This window comes from Tasmannia lanceolata, unplaced genomic scaffold, assembly GCF_043159265.1.
Source record: "Tasmannia lanceolata isolate RefF3 unplaced genomic scaffold, GAP_Taslan_0.1 ptg000015l, whole genome shotgun sequence".
Classification (NCBI taxonomy): domain Eukaryota; kingdom Viridiplantae; phylum Streptophyta; class Magnoliopsida; order Canellales; family Winteraceae; genus Tasmannia; species Tasmannia lanceolata.
In genome coordinates this window covers 47,369,351-47,387,599 of record NW_027518692.1, presented here as the reverse complement: position 1 = coordinate 47,387,599, position 18,249 = coordinate 47,369,351, and the positions used below count along the sequence as shown (strand labels likewise).

Here is an 18,249-nt window from a genome sequence, read left to right as displayed (position 1 = left end):
CCTTGTGATGATGCTGCAACCACGCCTGTAAGGATTAGCCCTCCCACTTCCCTGGCAATTGTAGTAGGAGTGACCACGACGGTTGCACGGGACCCTGTTTCGTGCAAGGGCACCATAACTGATGTATCTCCTCCTCGCTTGTAGCCCTCTTCGACTTATCTCCGAGTCCATCATCATCTCCGCAGACTCGTCGATACACTCGCCCACGAGTCCATTGCAGGTCTGCTCGAGCCCATCACCTGTTGAAGTGTAAATGATTAAATAACACCATCTCTAATAGCTTAAGTTTTTGGAGAAAGTGGTTGTTTCACATGGTGCAAGAGCTATTGCCTCATGATAGGTCTTGAGTTCAAAACTCAACAACTTCTTAATATTAAAAATCCACATGTATGGCCAACCCAAAAAAGAGGGGCCACACGTGAAGGGGAGTGTTAAATTATAAACGATTAAATAACATCATCTCTAATAGCTTAAGCTTTTGGACTAATTGGTTGTTTCACAGTGTTTTAAAATGCAGATGCGGGCCTAAATGTGGCAAAGTAAATCCTAGTCAACTCAGAGCCGCTTCATAGAGTACTCTGTTGATGCGGTTTAGTAATTGGCAGACAGGGTAATAACTCTAGAGAGAGAAAGGAGTTTTGATTGACTTTGTAGGGCAAAATGCAGACTCAAACCAGAATACCACCAAGGTAAAAGGGAATCGGATGAGTTGACAATGACATGGGAGTTTTAAAACTATGGTCTCACATACCGGAATGGGTCAGGCCCCAATGGGTTCCTGAGTCACCGGCCAATGACTCTGCCACGAAGGTGGCGATCAACAAGAAGAGGAGAAAAGTCACCCCTCGATCCATGGTGGAGTGGAAAACCATTCTAGAAACACCAACCCCAAGACAACTAAATGAATAGTATTAAAGAAGAGAAAAAGAGAGTGAGAGAGAAATTTAAGAGGTATTTCTTCTTATATGGCTTGCCTGGTCCCTGAGCTTTCTCAGAAAGGAGGGATGGAGAAATGAAGGGTAAGAAAAATATAGAGAGCGATAGAGAGAGACAGAGGTTGGTGTAAGTTTTTGGAGAAAAGGGAGACGTGGTTGGGCTTAGGGCTCATTTGGATGTTTTGTTTTTTATTTTTGTGTGTGTTGGGGACTGCCCGTTTCTTGCGCCTTTGTTTTCATGGCTTGTGGTTGGAGCTTTTGTACCTTTTTTGCCGTTAGCTTTGGGTTATTGAAAACCACAAAAACCAGTCCATATTTATCGCATTTATTACAAACGGCCAATTCTCTTTTCCTAATTCCATCCCCCTTCTCCCGCTTGCTTATATATAGTTTCTGGTTTTCAGCTATTAATAACAACAAAACGGGCCCATTCCAACCACAAATTGTGGACCCGCTTCATATTCTAACTCAATGTCTTGTAACAGATTAGATGAGGCCCACATGTGGTAGATTTCGATAGAGTTTGTGTGGGCCTGTACATTATAGAAAGATGAGGCCCATCTGTAGAGGGACTGCACACTATAGAAAGTTCTATAGATTGGAGGGTTAGGATCATCCTATGGAGATGATCAACAGCGTACAACCTATTTATGTTGTAGCCCAATAGTTGAACGGTTTGGATCATCCTATAAAGTGGGTCTCGCTTTACTTTTTGAAAAATACTGGACTTCATGTGCAGGCATGCAGCATATTAAATCTTCTAAAGATATCTCTTTAAGCCGTTGAATCTTACACACGCACTGGATTGCTATGTGATAGATGGCCCATCAGATAATCGATCCAATCACAATGCACATATGTCCATCATAGACTCTTCTCCTAGATAATTACTAATTGCTATATCCCCAAGAGGAAGTCTAAAGTGAAGGGAGCCCTTGCAAAAAAGAGGTGAAAGGGCTCCCCCATTATCTGCACATCACCATCATGTTTGACTCTTCAGCCTGCATGATGGTGATGTGTGGCCAATAGGAGAGCCCTTTCACCTCTTTTTTGCAAGGGCTCCCTTCAGTCTAGAATTCCTCTATCCCCAAATACATAACATGATTCGGGTTTAGGCGTCTTGTAATTATATATAGGGAATCTCCCAGTCCCCTATTACTTGCGATGGGGATGCATAAATATGGCTTCTTCCTATCCTCATGATTGATATATTTTATGTGTTAAAAAATAAAAATCATAGCAGTAGTGTTTATATCGATTCAATATGGATACGTAAACATAATGTATTGACCAATTAGGCGATCTCCTTGTCTCAAATGTATACTTAATTGATTTGATTCAATCAATTGATTTGTGAAGAACCCTTACGTAGAACAACTACATGGGTTCTTATAACCAAAATGAGACATTTTTGGAATATCACCATTTTTGTTCAATAAGATACCAAAGTTGATGATCAACTCATTTCGTACTAGAAATAATTATAGAAAATCCTTTGATAATACTGATTCCTATTTCTCAATGATATCTCATGATCAAGATGATTTATTGAATCTTGTGAAACCATTTTATAGAAGTTCAAACTTTATGAATGTGGTTGGCCTCGAATCATCCGACGGGTGTCGGTGCGGGCGTGCTAGGGAAATGCATTTACCAAAATTGAGTCAAGAATACGATAGTCGAGCCTTTTCATCCCCGGGAAAGGATATTAGACAACTAAGAAGAAGAGGGGAACGACACTTACTTCCTTAGACTCCACCAATACACTATTAAAATGGGCTCAAAAGTAATAGAAGAACACAAACATAATCATCATTGCATGGAAGAACAACCCACCTTAGAAGATGATATTAGACAACTAAGAAGAAGAGGGGAACGACACTTACTTCCTTAGACTCCACCAATACACTATTAAAATGGGCTCAAAAGTAATAGAAGAACACAAACATAATCATCATTGCATGGAAGAACAACCCACCTTAGAAGATGATTCCTTTCAGCGTTTTGGTACTATCGAAAAAAGTTTTTGATATTGCTGAAAACCGATTACAAGAAAGTGAGTACGAATTAACTAACATGACTACTAACTAAGATAATATAGTAAATAAAGATATCTGCTTTATGTTGTGTGTGATGCCTTCTCTTGATGCAGCCTTCACTTTTTATAGCAAACTTCTTGCGGCACTTATTCTCACCAATAACGTCCTTTTTGATATTTGAAGACCACGTGACCACTACTTGTAACTTCCAAAGACCACCACCACTTGTAACCTTCACACTATGGGCGGAGCCAGGAATTTACACTTGGGGGGCCAGACCAATTTACACTTTGCACGCATGGGTCATTGTGGGGGGGGGGGGGGGGGGGGTGAAAATTTTAATGGGAAAAAATTATAAACTATTTTTCCATGGGGAAAATTTTCATGCCGCCAAACATGGTGTTAATGGTCCAGAGTCCAAACCCCTCTAATTTCAATCGCCCTCTCAAGTCTCAAATCTCTCTCCTTCTCCCTCTCAAAAGAAAAGAAAAGAAGGAAATCATAAGAGGAAAGAACCCTATAAAAAACATAAGTGTAAACTGATAAACCCTAGAAAAATATTAAATAAAAAGAACAGAAAAGAATCAGAAACTGTAGAAATACAGTGGGGAAAAAGAAAAGAATAGAACTAACCTTTCTCCTTCTTTTTCTTCTTCCGCGACGGAGATTGAAGCAAGTCAAGTTCGGTTTTTCCCAGAAAGTCAGAAACCCTTATTGAGCGATCAAGGAAAAGCGTAGTGAAGAATTCCCCCCCCAAAAAAAAAATCCTAACCCTCAATAGATCGGAGGGTTAGGATCAACCTATGGAAATAATTTTTGGGGCACAACCTATTTATGGCATATAATGGACGGTTTGGATCATCCTATGGAAATTATTTTTGGGGCACAACCTATTTATGGTGTGGGCGATATAATGGACGGTTTGGATCATCCTATGGTACGGGTTGTACAGTACTTTTAAATTTTAATAAAGTGAGGAGTGCGATCACCAAAATACAGTAGTGCTAATAACATTTCCCTTTAATAAAGGGCAATGACATCTGATGGATAGTAAAGGGCGCGGATTTTATCGGTTTAGGGGGAATATCACTTCCCTTTCTTAATAAAATTCCAACATTATTCGTTAAGTTTTAAAATTAACCATTGACGGGGGATTTTATCGGTTTTGGGGGCATGTCACTTCCCTTTAAGAATATCCCTATTTTATAGCGATGAATTCCCGATAAAATTGCGATTTTTTAAAATCCTATCGGAAGTATAAAGTAATGGGTTTTAAAGTTAACGATTTTGCAAATCTTTGTGGGGGCTGTGGCCCCCCACGCTATACGTAGTTCCACCCCTGCTTCACACCACTACTTGTAACTTGCAAAGACCACTACCATCACTTGTAACTTTTACTTTGAAAAAATAATTACCTGTAACTTGGCCTTTGATAAGGTCATTATGTGTGAGAATACTTGCCGCCAAACATTTGTTGGAGAATTTCAAACGGGTGTAAACAGAATGTTTTGTGATATTTTTATCGATTTATGCATCGACAATCCATGCAAAATCTCCCGTCACTCGTTCATATGATTGTATAAGAGCACTAAGACCGGCGATCACTTTAGATGGTTCAATGCCACGTGGACGTGTTCTGATCCGTTGATTTGACCCGCAGTCTCAAGTAATTTGATAGCGTATTGTGACTCCTTCATTAATACCACTTGCTTTGGGGTAGTTCCACCAAGAAAAGTTAAATGGTAAGTATTTACCTCAAAATGGGATGTCCGTTCTACATTTCATGACGCGAATATGGACCACTTAATGATGATCTGCAAGATCGACGGTCTCTATTAGATACCCATGTCCTGTTGTGGGACCCATCAATTGATAGTAATGCCTGAACAAGTGGCCACGTGCGCTTCTTTCTAGCATCTTGAGTATAAAATTGCCAAACCATCGTGAGAGAGTCAAGCAGCCCCCACAGAAATAAAGACCAGTTCAAACACGATCCGGACAAGTTGCACCAATTGATACGGAATATCGTCACATGACACTCCTTTACTGGATAGATTTATTCCCAACCACTCTAATCGCTTGCGCTTTCGGAAAGTTTCAATCCGATAAAAGCATCTCGACTCAACACGTCACACCCCTCACTTGAATTCTGCTTGTCCCACTCGTTATCGCCCTTCATCCGAAGCAATAGCTTTTCCCAAAATGAAGAAACTTATCCAACGAAACGTGACAAAAGCTACTGAAAAGTGAGCTTATATGGCCGGTCTCATATGCGACATACATAGGGCGAAATTCCTTTGTCGGTTGTGGCTAGCAAATCCTTGCAAAAGAGAGCAATGAATCCTTTTTTACTTTTGAAAGGAGCAGGAAATGCCAAAATTACCCTAATAGAAATACATAATTTCATATACTCTTTTAAAAAGGATAGATAGAAAATGAATGGGATTCAATTAGAATTAACACAAAAGGGTGGAAGAACTTAGCACATCCTTGCAAAAGAGAGCAATGAATGCTTTTTGAATTTTGAAAGGAGCAGGAAATGCCAAAATTACCCTAATGGAAATACATAATTTCATATACTCTTGTAAAAAAGGATAGGTAAAGAATGAATGGGATTCAATTGGAATTAACACAAAAGAGTGGAAGAACTTAGCCCATCATTTTGCCTTTATATATAGTAGTTAGATTAGATTAGATTTTTTTGGGTTTTTCACATTGTTAATGCGTGGAAATGGTAGCCCGTTGGGATGATTGTTACATACTTACATAGTTTTTTTTGTATTATGAAATTAGCGGGTGGGAAAAAAATGGTGTATTATCCTGGATAATATTATGTGAGAATTGATATCACACTCCCTCGTTCCAATAATGACACACCTGTGTTTATTTTATACTTCGGACTATGGTCTGTGTCTGTGGATATCATTTCTCAAACCTTTTATTTGTTATTTTGCAAACAATAGAATTTTCTTCATCTTTTTCATATCACGGGACGGGAGTCATTTTATTCCAAAATTATTGAAAACCTTTAATAACATCTGCCGACAGACTTTAAATAAGAGTCTGCCGTTGGATCAAATATCAAGGGCGGAACCACTGTCGGTTCCTCATTACACGAGGCGCCTAGTAAAACGGAAACTTTGGCTTTCTTAACTAAGATTGGGCCCCCCACCGAGCGCAGAGTGTACAAAACGACAAGAATGAGGTTGTCGGTGGTCGGGCCATTTGTTGCGTTCAGTGAAATGACTAAATTAACCCTAATGTTGTAGGTGCTGGCTGGCTGCCAGTGACGATGACAATTTATGTAAGGTTATTTTGGTCTTTTCACATCATCAGTCTAATTCGCCCATTTTTTAATGTCTTTTCGTTGGATTTTCAGACGTGACATCAGTCTGGAGGATTTGGTAGGGGTGTAAATGGGGTCGTACACGTGTTTAATTCTCTCTACTTACCTACGTTAATTGTCCAACAAATGAGAATAAGACACGTTTTTACAAATTAGACTAAAGAAAGGGAAACCGAAGTCGCTCTATGTGTGACTTTGCCTCCAGTGGGCCCACAGAACAGAAGACATCCAAACAGTGGGCCACGGTTTAGAGCAAAGGATCATAGCCGTTTATCAGGAGCTTTCTTACATGTAATCTATCCAAACAGCGCAAGAAACAAAAATCCACTTATCAAGTTCATAGACTTATGCCAGTAGATGACAATACCAGTCACTGTCATCAGGGACGAAGCCAGGATATTGCTCCGAGGGGGCAAAGAATGGTGTTATAGAATGTTGGGGCCCACCATTTTAGACTTCAATTTTTTATAGGTGGGCCACCATCTCCCCCTATCTGCATAAGGTGGAGCCCACAATATTAAACCTCATATTTTGACATAATAGGGGCAATATTTACACCTCATGTTATGATGGACATAGCCTCGCCATCAAATGTAACGGATTTTTTTTTTCAAATGATTTTAAAATGTAACTGATGATGGTGTGGATCTAATGAAGGGCCCTTTTGCCGCTCTTCATGCAAGGGCTCCTTGTATCCATCATTGCTCAAATCGTAATAATTCTCCAAATTTTATATGTTGCCTGCACATGTAGTCCATTATTTTTTCAAAAAATACTATGAGCAATGAGTCCACTTCATAGGATGATCCAAACCATTCATTTGTTGGGCCACAACATAAACGGGATGCAACGCGTAAATGATCAAGGCAATCACTTTGTAGATCAAAGGGTTAGTATCATCCTATGGAGAAGAAGGAATGCAGCCTATTACATTGTGGCCTAACAAATAAACTATTTGAATCATCCTATGAAGTTGGCCACAGTGCCACACAATAGTATTTGAAAAACATTGGACTTCACTTGCAGTCAACATATAAAATTTCATTAATTACCTATCTCAGTTATGAGTTTTGTGTTGGGATGTATGGTCCACAATTTAATAAAGAGGATTGTACAGCCCACTTCATGGAATGATCCAAAACTGTTCATTTGTTGGGCCAACCATAGATAGGTTGTGCCCCAAAACTCATTTTCATAAGATGATCCTTACCCTCTGATCTGAAGAGGTTGTCCCTTTTAGATCGGAGGGGTTAGGATCATCCTATGAAAATGATTTATGGGACACAAACTATTTACATTGTGGCCGAACAAATGAACGATTTGGATCGTCCCATGAAATTGGGTACAGTCCTTTTTGAACACCACATACCGTCACACACAATATAAAATCTTGATTATTTCCGCTTTTTGCCCTCAAATTTCCAAGATATTCTATTGTTAAGAGAGAGAGAGAGGTAAGAAAAAAAATGCTATAATATAGGTGCTTAAGGAAAAAATGCTTAATAAAACTCACTGTCAAGAAAAAAAAATGCTATAATATAGGTGCTCAAGGAAAAAAAAAAAAAAAGTAAATGAAACTCACATCACGGATAAAAATCCTGGGATATGCCTAAAAAAAGGCTAAAAAAATCCTATAACTTGTGGAAATTTTCCCAATTTTCAGGGGGGGCAATTGCCCCCCCCCCGGACCCCATTTGCTCCGCCCCTGACTGTCATAGTTCGGGTTGGTTCGATTAGATAGTCTAGATGAACACAAAGTGAAAGTGTAGATATTTATGCAAAGATCTCAATGAAAAAAGTCGTTATAATCTGTGCATCAAAGGTGGTTTTTTCGCCAAAGAAAAAAGAAGAAACCATTTTCTTAAGGCAAAAACACAGCCATGCATGGTAACCCTTTGACGTAAAATTAGAAAAAATAATGAACATGTCATCACCCTGTTCAATTTTAATGAATAGAAGAGATTCATTCATAATGTAAATTCATCATTCAGTGGACTCCCCATGAGAGAGGAACGAAAGAAAATAAAGTAACAAATTTGAAGAGAGAAACCATATATAATCCCAAGAACTGCTCAAAATCCCATGAATTACATAACAATGAGAATGTATAGTTATTAAAAAGGGCAAACCAAAAGTCCAAACTATATCAGACTGGAATTTGAGAACTCTATAACTAAACTTATTATACCTCATTGAAATCCAATAGAGTAATCTACAGACAAAACATATATAAACCCAAATCAGAGATCAATCTAAAAAGCCCCCAAAAAGCAACTTAACACCAGAGTCACTACTCCCAATGAAACCCCTGAAGTCAAAGAAGTGGAAGAAGACTGAGGCCCAGGAAGAGGGGAAAGAGATGGTCCTGGTGCATTCAATTGAGAGGATCCAGAGGGAGGGGAAGGAATTTCAGACGAGGGTGCAGTTAGAGGAGAAGAAGGGGGTGTTATTGGGGAGATAGATACAATGGATGGAGATGGAGAGGATTTTGGAGAATAAGTTGGGGATGGATATGGAGAAGAGGATAATGGGGAATATGATGGAGATGGAGAGGATTTTGGAGAATAAGTTGGGGATGGATATGGAGAAGAGGATAATGGGGAATATGATGGAGATGAAGATGATGGAGAAGGAGAGGATTCTGGGGCATAAGAAGGAAATGAAGATGATGGAGAAGGATACGGAGACGAAATTGGGGACAAAGAAGGTGAGGTTTCTGGGGAATAAGAAGGAGATGAAGAGGATGGAGAGGAATATGGAGGCGATATTGGTGAAGAAATTGGGGATGAATAAGGTGAGGAGGATTCTGGGGAATAAGAAGGGGATGTAATAGGAGGGAAATTAGATGATTTTGGGGAAGATGTTGGGGATGAAGGAGAGGATTCTGGAGAATAAGAAGGCGAAGAAGATGATGGAGGAGGAGATAGAGATGATTTTGGAGAAGACAAGGGGGGTGAAGATGATGGAGAGGGAGTTATAGACGATTTTGGAGAAGAAGAGGGGGATGCAGATGATTTGGGAGGAAAAGATAGGGGTGGCGACGAAGATGGTGAAGATTTTGGAGACAAAATTGGGGGTGATTTTGGAGAAAGAGAGGGCGACAAAGGTGGTGCAGGGTATTTGTGTTTCACTGACATTACAACAACTATCATTTTCTGCCCCTTCTCACAATTTCCTGGAGCTCCACTGATGAAGTAGTAAGGACCCGATCCATCAAAACCAAACACTGAGTTTCCATCATTGAAGCTCTTTATCGGATTCGTTTTATTGCACGTTTCATAGTCCTCTTTCTTCACAACCAAAACAGAGTCTTCTTCCTTCTTATACTTGAAAACTGCAAAACAAAGGTAAAAAATCAACAAAGGTTCGCAGAATATAGTTAATATAGATGGTGAAGAACGAAGGAAGGATAGTTACCTAGAGAATCATTAACTTTGAATCTGTTTCTTGAAGCCCAATGATTGTAGTTCTGAGAAGGGCTTAACACCCAACCATCTCTTCCCCCAACATAGTAATCATTAGCTTGAGTCATCATCAAATCCATCAAAATTACAATAAAAAAGCTAAACAATCTTTTAGATTCCATTTTTTAAAGAGAACCCAAAACCAAACTAAGAAGAAGAGATGGAAAGATGTGTATTGGGTGAGATAGGAGAGATCTCCTTATGTAAAATAGATATGAGAAGAGGGTTAAATGGCTATTGAAAGGGATGGGAAAGAAGGGAGTAAAAATAGAATGGAGAAAGGGAGAACATACAAGTCAAGTTAGAAAAGAGAGAGAGAGAGAGAGAAAAGACTCTTATAGAGAGAGCTAGATATAGTGGAACAGTTCAAACGCGTAATAATATCCTTGCAAGATCTGACCGTTGAAAGGAGAAAATTTAAAACGTACTACGCTGATACTACGCGTACGTGTGTAATAAGTTCATGTTATTGTTAGAATACGCTATACTGTGTCGGCAAGGACAGGTGGCAGGTTTTGAGGGAGGTAACGGTAATAATCAGTAATTTTTGGTCACATTTCGCACCCTCTATATTTGGACCTTCCACCCTTCTCTTTATTTTGAGCCCTTTTATTGGTGCAACCAATGCACAGCCCATGCGGGAACCGAATTATACAATACGTACAGAGGAGTCTAGAATGTGGGGAAGGGATTAAAGGTAGGGGTGGCAATGGTTCGGTTTCGGTTCGGTTTGACCCCCAAACCGAAATTTGAATCGGTTTGGTTTTACCAAACCAAAACCGAACCAAAACTGAATTTTCGGTTTGGTTTCAGTTCGGTTCCGCCAATTTTGCCACCCTTTACTCATAATAATTGCAAATATTCGGTTTCGGTTCGGTTTGATACCCAAACTGAACCAAACCGAAATTTGAATCGGTTTGGTTTAACCAAACCGAAACCGAATTTTCGGTTCGGTTTCGGCTCGGTTCCGGTTTGGTTCGGCCAATTTTGCCACCCCTAATTAAAGGCTAAAACCAAGAGGATGCATGGGTGGAAATATCAAGTCCTTTTTCATCCCAATGCATACGTTAGGAGATGCCTAGTGTAGCTTTCTTCCTATTTTGTTTTGAGTCTGAAGCGATGACTTATCAACGGTCATATGCTGCTCATTGAATGCCTAAATATCTTTTGTACTCATATTTCAATATCTTAATATCCATATTTGAAAATTGGTATTGTTTTTTTAGTTCTATAGAGATGAAAATGAGTATCTAATGCAAAATCTCGTTGACGTCACTAGGTGGACGGGATCAACCCTAATGACTAATATTGGGTCCCCCATGGGAAGATGCGTACTAATCCGAAACATTGATCATGTAGACCATCACAGGGTTACTTGCTTATGACATTAAGGAGTGTAACTTGGGTCGGGCTCAACCTGAACCCGACTGGTTCAATCTGATTTTGTCTCGGGTTGGGTTTGCGCTTCCACTGGTTGGATTGGATTGGGAAAAGCCAACCCGATTTAAGGTTGGCAGAGGCCTTGGGTTACCCAACCTCTATCCCCCTCTAATTTTATTATGATTTTCTAAGTCTTAGAATTTTTTATTTTTTTTCGTGCATTTTTTTCTTTTTTTTTACTTGGGCTAACCTGAATTAAAGCATAATCGAGTTCAATAATCAGTTCTGGACTCGCCATCGGTTCTGAAAATCCAAAACAAACAAGGCCTAACTAAGGTTTATGAATAGGATCATTGGCCTAAAGATCATTCATCAAGGCGTTCTCAATGACATTTGGCCAATCTTGTGATTGTTGTACGGATCAATGGATCTGATCATGTATATATGAGACAGAAGTGGGACCTAATAAATTGCATTTAGGAAGAAGTGTAACTTGTCAATATCGGGTCTATTTGAAAAAATCGGGCTTGGGAGAAAAATTAAAAAAATTACGAAAATTTGAGTTGAACTGATTTAACTTGTTTTTTCCCTGATTCTTGCAATATTTATGCAGATGTGTTTGTTTTTAGGGAAAATGATAAAAAATATAGAACTTTTGTCTGAAATTACGAGAAAATGGTCACTTTTTGTAAATTATGAGAAAAGGGGTGAAATGGATCCCAAGGCATGTTTTAAAACAAGAATGCCCTTTACTTTGCCCCCCCCCCCCCCCCCCCCCCCCCACACACACACACTTTTTTAAGAAACAGATCTCAATGCATTTCACTAACCCTTTTCACCTGTTTTAGCTTCTTCTTCCCCATGTCAAGTGCGAAACTCCATTGCCTTTGGTATAACTCCATTACCTCTAGTAAAACCCCATTGAAGACTGGTGAAACTCCATTGCCTTTGAGAACTTGTAGATTTTATTTGCTCTCTTTATTTTCTTTGGCTATTAAACTGAAGCTCTGGTAGGTCCATTGTCATCCATTTGCTTATGTTTTACATGTATTTTACAATGTTATGGTGTATTGTCATCATCCTCTTTATTTGTTAGGGATTTGCTATGTTTTTTGTCTTTTCTCTCTCTGTCTTTATTTCTCTATCTCTCTCTCGCCCTCTATGTTTTTGTTTAGAGTAAAACCCGGATGGAACTCCTATCTGTATACAATCTGAACCACTATTTAATCGTTTAGAACTAATATTTAGACCTCAGAACCACTGTTTATATGTGGGAACCGGTGTTTAGTCATCGCAACCACTAACTAGTGGTTCCAATGGTATGAATAATGGTTCTGATTGTAGAAATACACTCACGACCCTATCTAGAAGATCAGAACCACTATTTAAACACTTACATAATCTATTTATACAGTAGGAACCACTATGTAGACCCATGAACCACTATATAGTGGTTCCGAGAGTATAAATAGTGAGAATAAAACGTTATACAATCAAAACCACTATAAAAAAATGAGAATGAGGTTATAAATAGTGATTTAAACACTCAGAACCACTATTCATACAGTCAAAACCATTATTTATACCTCAGAACCACTATTTAACACTATGTAGTAGTTCCGAGGTATAACTATTAGTTCATACATTCTAATAGTATTTCATTGGGTCTCAAAGTTGTCATGAATTTATAAACAGTGGTTTAAACACTCAGAACCACATTTATTTGGTTGAAGGGTCCATGGAACCACATTTAGAAGAAAAGAACAACAATTAAATCCTTCCAAGCACTAATTGTAGTTTCAAGATTCCCGGGAACAACAATTAGTGATTTCAAGGGTTCTAAACTCTTAAACATCTCAAAAAAATTATCAGTTTGCAAGCCTTGGAACCACAGTTAGAACCCTTGGAACCACTATTACAACCCTTTGAACCACTAACTAGTGGTTCCAAGGGTGCTAAACTCTCCAAAATCTCACAACAGTTGTTCGACTTTCACAAAAAAAACATAAATTAAGTTATTAGTTAAATAATAATAATTAATTAATTAGTTACCAACAAACATAAATAGACCTAGCAAAAAGTGACCTGGACCCGTGGGTCCACCCTACCCGCTCGTAATTTACGGGTCTGAATCAGTAAATTAGTGACCGGTTGAAATTTGACCCAGCCAGTACGGGTCCCAACAAAACTAAGCCGGGCTGGGTAAACCCGCGGGTGCCCGTATAGTCCCGTATTTTTCAGAAAGTACTGTACAGATCAAATCATAGGATGTTCTAAATCGTCCATGTGATGGAACACAACGTAAATAGGTTGTGCCCAAAAAATCACTTCCATAGGATGATCCTAGCCCTCTGAATCTTACGGGCCATAAATTGTGACTTCTTATACCCAACCATTCGGAGTGTTTAAACCACTATTTATATACTCAATCTCACTTCTTATGCCCAATGAAATACTATTACAGTCAAAACCACTATAAAAAATGAGAATGAGTGTATACATAGTGGTTTAAACACTCAGAACCACTAATTATACAGTGAGAACCACTATTTATACCTCAGAACCACTATTTACCACTATGTAGTGGTTCCGAGGTATAAATAGTGGTTCCAAGGTATAAATAGCGGTTCATACATTCCAATAGTATTTCATTAGATCCATTATCCTTTTTGGAGTGCTTTTCGGATCTTAGTTTCCGAGTCCAGGTCATAATCTATTTTGAGTCGAGTGGGACCATCCATCAAAGTGTCCTAAGTCCGACTTATATTGTACATAGTTAGTGCTTAGAGTTAGGGATCGAGAGAAAGTGGAATGAAACTCGAGAGGATGGACAATTTTTATCCAAATCAACAAAAAATACGGAACATAAAATGTTGTTTGAAGTTTTGAGTATGTTTTCCATAGGCTGATCCTCGCCTTTCAATTTATAGAGGTTTCCATAATCCGAATTTCATCTATTGATTGGAAGGCTAGGATCACCCTATGGAAATGATTTTTTGGGCACAACCTATTTTCATTGTAGCCCATCTAATGGACGGTTTGGATCATCCTATGGTGTGACCCAGACAATACTTTTTGAAAAATGCTGGAGTATACAGGTTTAAACCATATAAAAACTCTTTATCATGAAGAAACAATAGGTCTTCCCTACCATCAAGTCAAAAGCCAAGCATATTTATGTAATTGAACACAGTTTCTAGAAGGGCGGTGATAAATTCACCCCTATTTTTCAAAATGGACTGTACAGCCCACACCATAGGATGATCCAAACCACCCAATTGAGGGGCCACAACATAAATAGGCCACGCCCCAAAAATCATTTCCGTAGATGATCCCAACCGTCCAATTTATAGAAGTTTCCATAATCTGAGTCCCACTTTAGATCGGATGGTTAGAATCATCCTATGGGAATGATTTTTGGGGCACAACCTATTTACGTTGTGGCCCATTAATTGGGCGGTTTGGATCATCCTGTGGTATGGGCTGTATAGTCCATTTTGAAAAATATGGGCTGAATTCATCCTCAAAGAGGGCTGTACAATGGAGTTTTACCGAAGGCATGCAATGGACTTTCAACACTTGGCGTGGGGAAGAAGAAGGTTAAAAAGGTGAATAGGGTTTGTGAAATGCATTGAGATCTGTTTCTCAAAAAGGTCGAGGGAAAAGCAAGTAAATGGCATTCTTATCTTAAAACATGCCTTGGGATGCGTTTCACCCGTTTCTCATAACTTAGCCAGCATATCCCTTTTTTCATAATTTCAGTTAAAAGTCCCATTAATCATTTTCCCTTATTTTTATCCATTTTTTTTCTAATTTGTGATGGATTCTTCTCTCTCTCTCTCTCTCTCTCTTTATATTCTTCTGAGTTGAAATCTCGGGGTGCAACATGGGTCGGGCTGGGTCGGGTTGAGGCCAACCCGATCCGACCCGACCCGACCCGATTTCCAACCCGATGAGGTTCAACCCGACCCCGACCCGGGAACACCTTTTTTTTTTCCAACCCGAACCCAATCCAAGCCGAGTTTTTAAGCTTAAAAAAAAATAAAAAATCATAAAAAAATGCCGGCTTTCACTCAGGTGGGTTGCCAAACCCTCAACCCGAACTTGACATGAACTCAACCCCGGTTGGGAAAAGTCAACCCGAACCGAACCCGACTCGATCCGGCCTTTTTTAAGGTTGAATCCGACCCGAGTTGCACGCACCCCTAGTTGAATCGGAGGTGAGGTCGGCAGTGCAGTGAATACAACTCCAGGAGGTGTTGATGAAAAAAAAACACTAGAGAAGGACGGAGGCCAAGAGGCCAAAATGTTCTTTTAGCCTCCTTTTGTGTGCAATTCTCAACAAAATCTGGACCGTCCATCATTAAAACTTTTGATCTGAAGCCTATATGTATAATCTCGAACCATCACTACCTTCTACGTACAAAGTCGACGATGAGCAGAAGCTATGAGCACGGTTGGTTTTCTATCGTGTATGCATAGAAATTTTCATATTATTGAGTTGCGATTTTTGGGTCGATCTAGTACGTTAATTACTATGTGCTTGATCAAGGCATCTAATGCTAGATTTTTATAAATCCAGACATTACTTTGGTAATTGCATTGCATTTTAAATGGAGATATTTCTGAAAGGGGAGTTGCTGGCGTCCATCGCAAAAGGCATTTTGCGATAGACCCTAGCAAATCCCTTCTGAAAGTCCAAAATGAATAAGGCCTTATCTTTGATATTACCTCTATGGTTTGTGGTGGATTGGTGGACTGCGAACTGAAGGAAAGATTGTGGGTGTTTTCTCCTCCCTTATGGTCTTACGAATCAAAACAAAATACTTTTTCTTGGTAGGTGTGATCCGTTGTTGTACGTGGATCTAATTTTTTAATCACATCATCTAAATGATCTTAACCATCCTATTAAAATTTGACACAAGACTGGTCGTTGGGGCCTTTACTAACACCCACTTCTCCGGCGACTATTGACTATAAGTCCCTTGGTCATGCAAGTGCATCTATATCTTCTTCAATTTTACATTTTTCTTGGGTGACATTAATCTCATGGGGCATCCTTCTTGTTGGGCTTTTTCAAAGGCGCCATTTAATTTAACACTCCAATTTAAAAATATGCAAAAATGAAAAAGAAAAGGTGGTCCAACTATGATCAATAAGGCGTCTCTCATATTGAGCCTCTAGCTCAATGGTTCAAGCTTTGTTCTTCATCCTCCAGGTCTTAGGTTCAATCCCACTTTGCTACCTAGGGACGAAAATGTGTCAAATAACAAGCACATTCACATATTCAATTAGATAATACCTAAAGATGCCATGAAATGAAACCTTTTATTGATAGTGAAATCATAACATAAACAAAGTATACTGGCTTTTAGGGATTAAATCTAACAAAAAGTGGGGGCAAATCGACAATTACATTAAATCAGCAAAAATTTAAGGTAAAGCAGAAGCGCATGGTAAGCAAATCTAGGTCCACAAATGATATTAGTGTGATCTATCTACTTTTCCATCTAGCATCGTTAAAGGAGTGTATATCATTTGGCCTAGTATTCTTGCTTGAACACCGAGTTTTTATTTGTGATTACGTCTCCTGGTTGCATATCCTAAGCTCCTTGACGTAGTAGATAATATGATGCATGCAAATGCAGTGCTTTTGCCGCTCAAATTGAACAGTTGGGGCCACTTGAATTGATGATACCCAACTCAACTCAACTAAGCCTTTTCCAAAACTAGTTTGGGTGAGCTATTGAATCTTTTAAATTTTCATGAAGGAGAAAGAATTTATCCGGCTCAAATTGACTAAGTCTAATCCTGACATTAGTTGGGTTCATCTACATGGATCATTTCTACACCCTCTCCTATCCAAGGCCATGTTCTCTGTTATGTTCCTAGCCCTCAAGTCTTTCATCACTGTTTCTACCCAAATTGTTTCTCCTGTCTACTCCATTGATGATGTAAACCATTATTTTAGTGGGCACATCCTTGATTGTTCCTGCCCTGAAAATAGGGGTTGTTGGACGATCATAAACCCTTCAATATGATAGGCCATGGCCTATCAATGGTTCGGATCACCTATTCAAGCTGGCACAACTGACCTTTTTGGGTGTATGAGGACACCATATAAAAACTCCATAAGAAAATTTTAAATCAGCATGCAAATGTTATGCGCGTCATCAGTCCTAGACCTGCGATACAAAAATCCCGTTTCTAAACAATGATCTCTTCCAACCAAAAAATCTGCCAAACTAATGTAACCATATAACAACAGGAGATACTGAACTACAGAGTCCCATACAATTTGGACTAATATATGTCATAAGAGCCTGTTTGGATTGCAAGAGAACCATCTATAGATCAGAGGACTGCAAGAAATGTTGAGTAATGATATGGAAACCGGTTTTATAACCGGAAAAAAAAAACCAAGCAAATTAGTTTTTGTGGGGAGAGACCAGCAGTCACTTCCCTCACATTAACTTGAAAGGGAAATTGTCAAAAAGTAACTTTTGGTACATGTGGTGAACTTTGATTGTTGTAAATTAGTGTATAGAAGGCCAATTCATGGAAAGAAATCAGTATTTATGAGGCTATTCAGTTTTCAAAAATTCCATTTCCCCTAAATGTACCATTAATGTTTTCGGCCTGGTCGTTTTGGTCTTGTTCGACCAAATGTTTTCATTTTAGAGCCAGGGCTATGTGCATAACACTCTTAGATACCGTTGGCCTCGTTGGTCTGCCATTTCATAGTGAGGAATTTTTTGCTGTTTTTTAGACCCCCAAAATATCTTCTATGTACCAAGTCCTGCAAGATTATTAAAGCCAATTTGCAATTAGCTTTAATCTTATCTCATGGTAAAAATCTTGCATTAGAACCATTTGTACTTTATGTACGTTTCCCGTGGTTGCCACGGTTTCCGATGGTCCATTCTCACTTCCAAATCCGGAGTTAGGCCGAAGTTTCCTTTGGAAGACAACCTTCCAACTCCCTCTCTATCTATTGCATCGGTAACCTTTTAAAATCGGTTCAGAAAGTAAATTCGGTTGCACTTAATGATGCAGTCATGCAGATAAAATCAAGAGCCCTTTTC

The 18,249-nt window shown here is 39.1% G+C and overlaps 1 protein-coding gene across 1 annotated transcript; it reads right to left on the bottom strand.

The window, feature by feature from the left end:
- Nucleotides 1–8,477: 8,477 nt before the first annotated feature.
- LOC143891624 (uncharacterized) lies at nucleotides 8,478–10,099 on the bottom strand. Its single transcript, XM_077396152.1, has 2 exons — nucleotides 9,738–10,099; nucleotides 8,478–9,654 (listed from the first exon to the last, which is right to left on the bottom strand). Exons 1-2 carry the CDS (start codon nucleotides 9,904–9,906, stop codon nucleotides 8,573–8,575), a joined length of 1,251 nt encoding a protein of 416 aa, XP_077252267.1. The 5' UTR covers nucleotides 9,907–10,099; the 3' UTR covers nucleotides 8,478–8,572.
- Nucleotides 10,100–18,249: the final 8,150 nt, after the last annotated feature.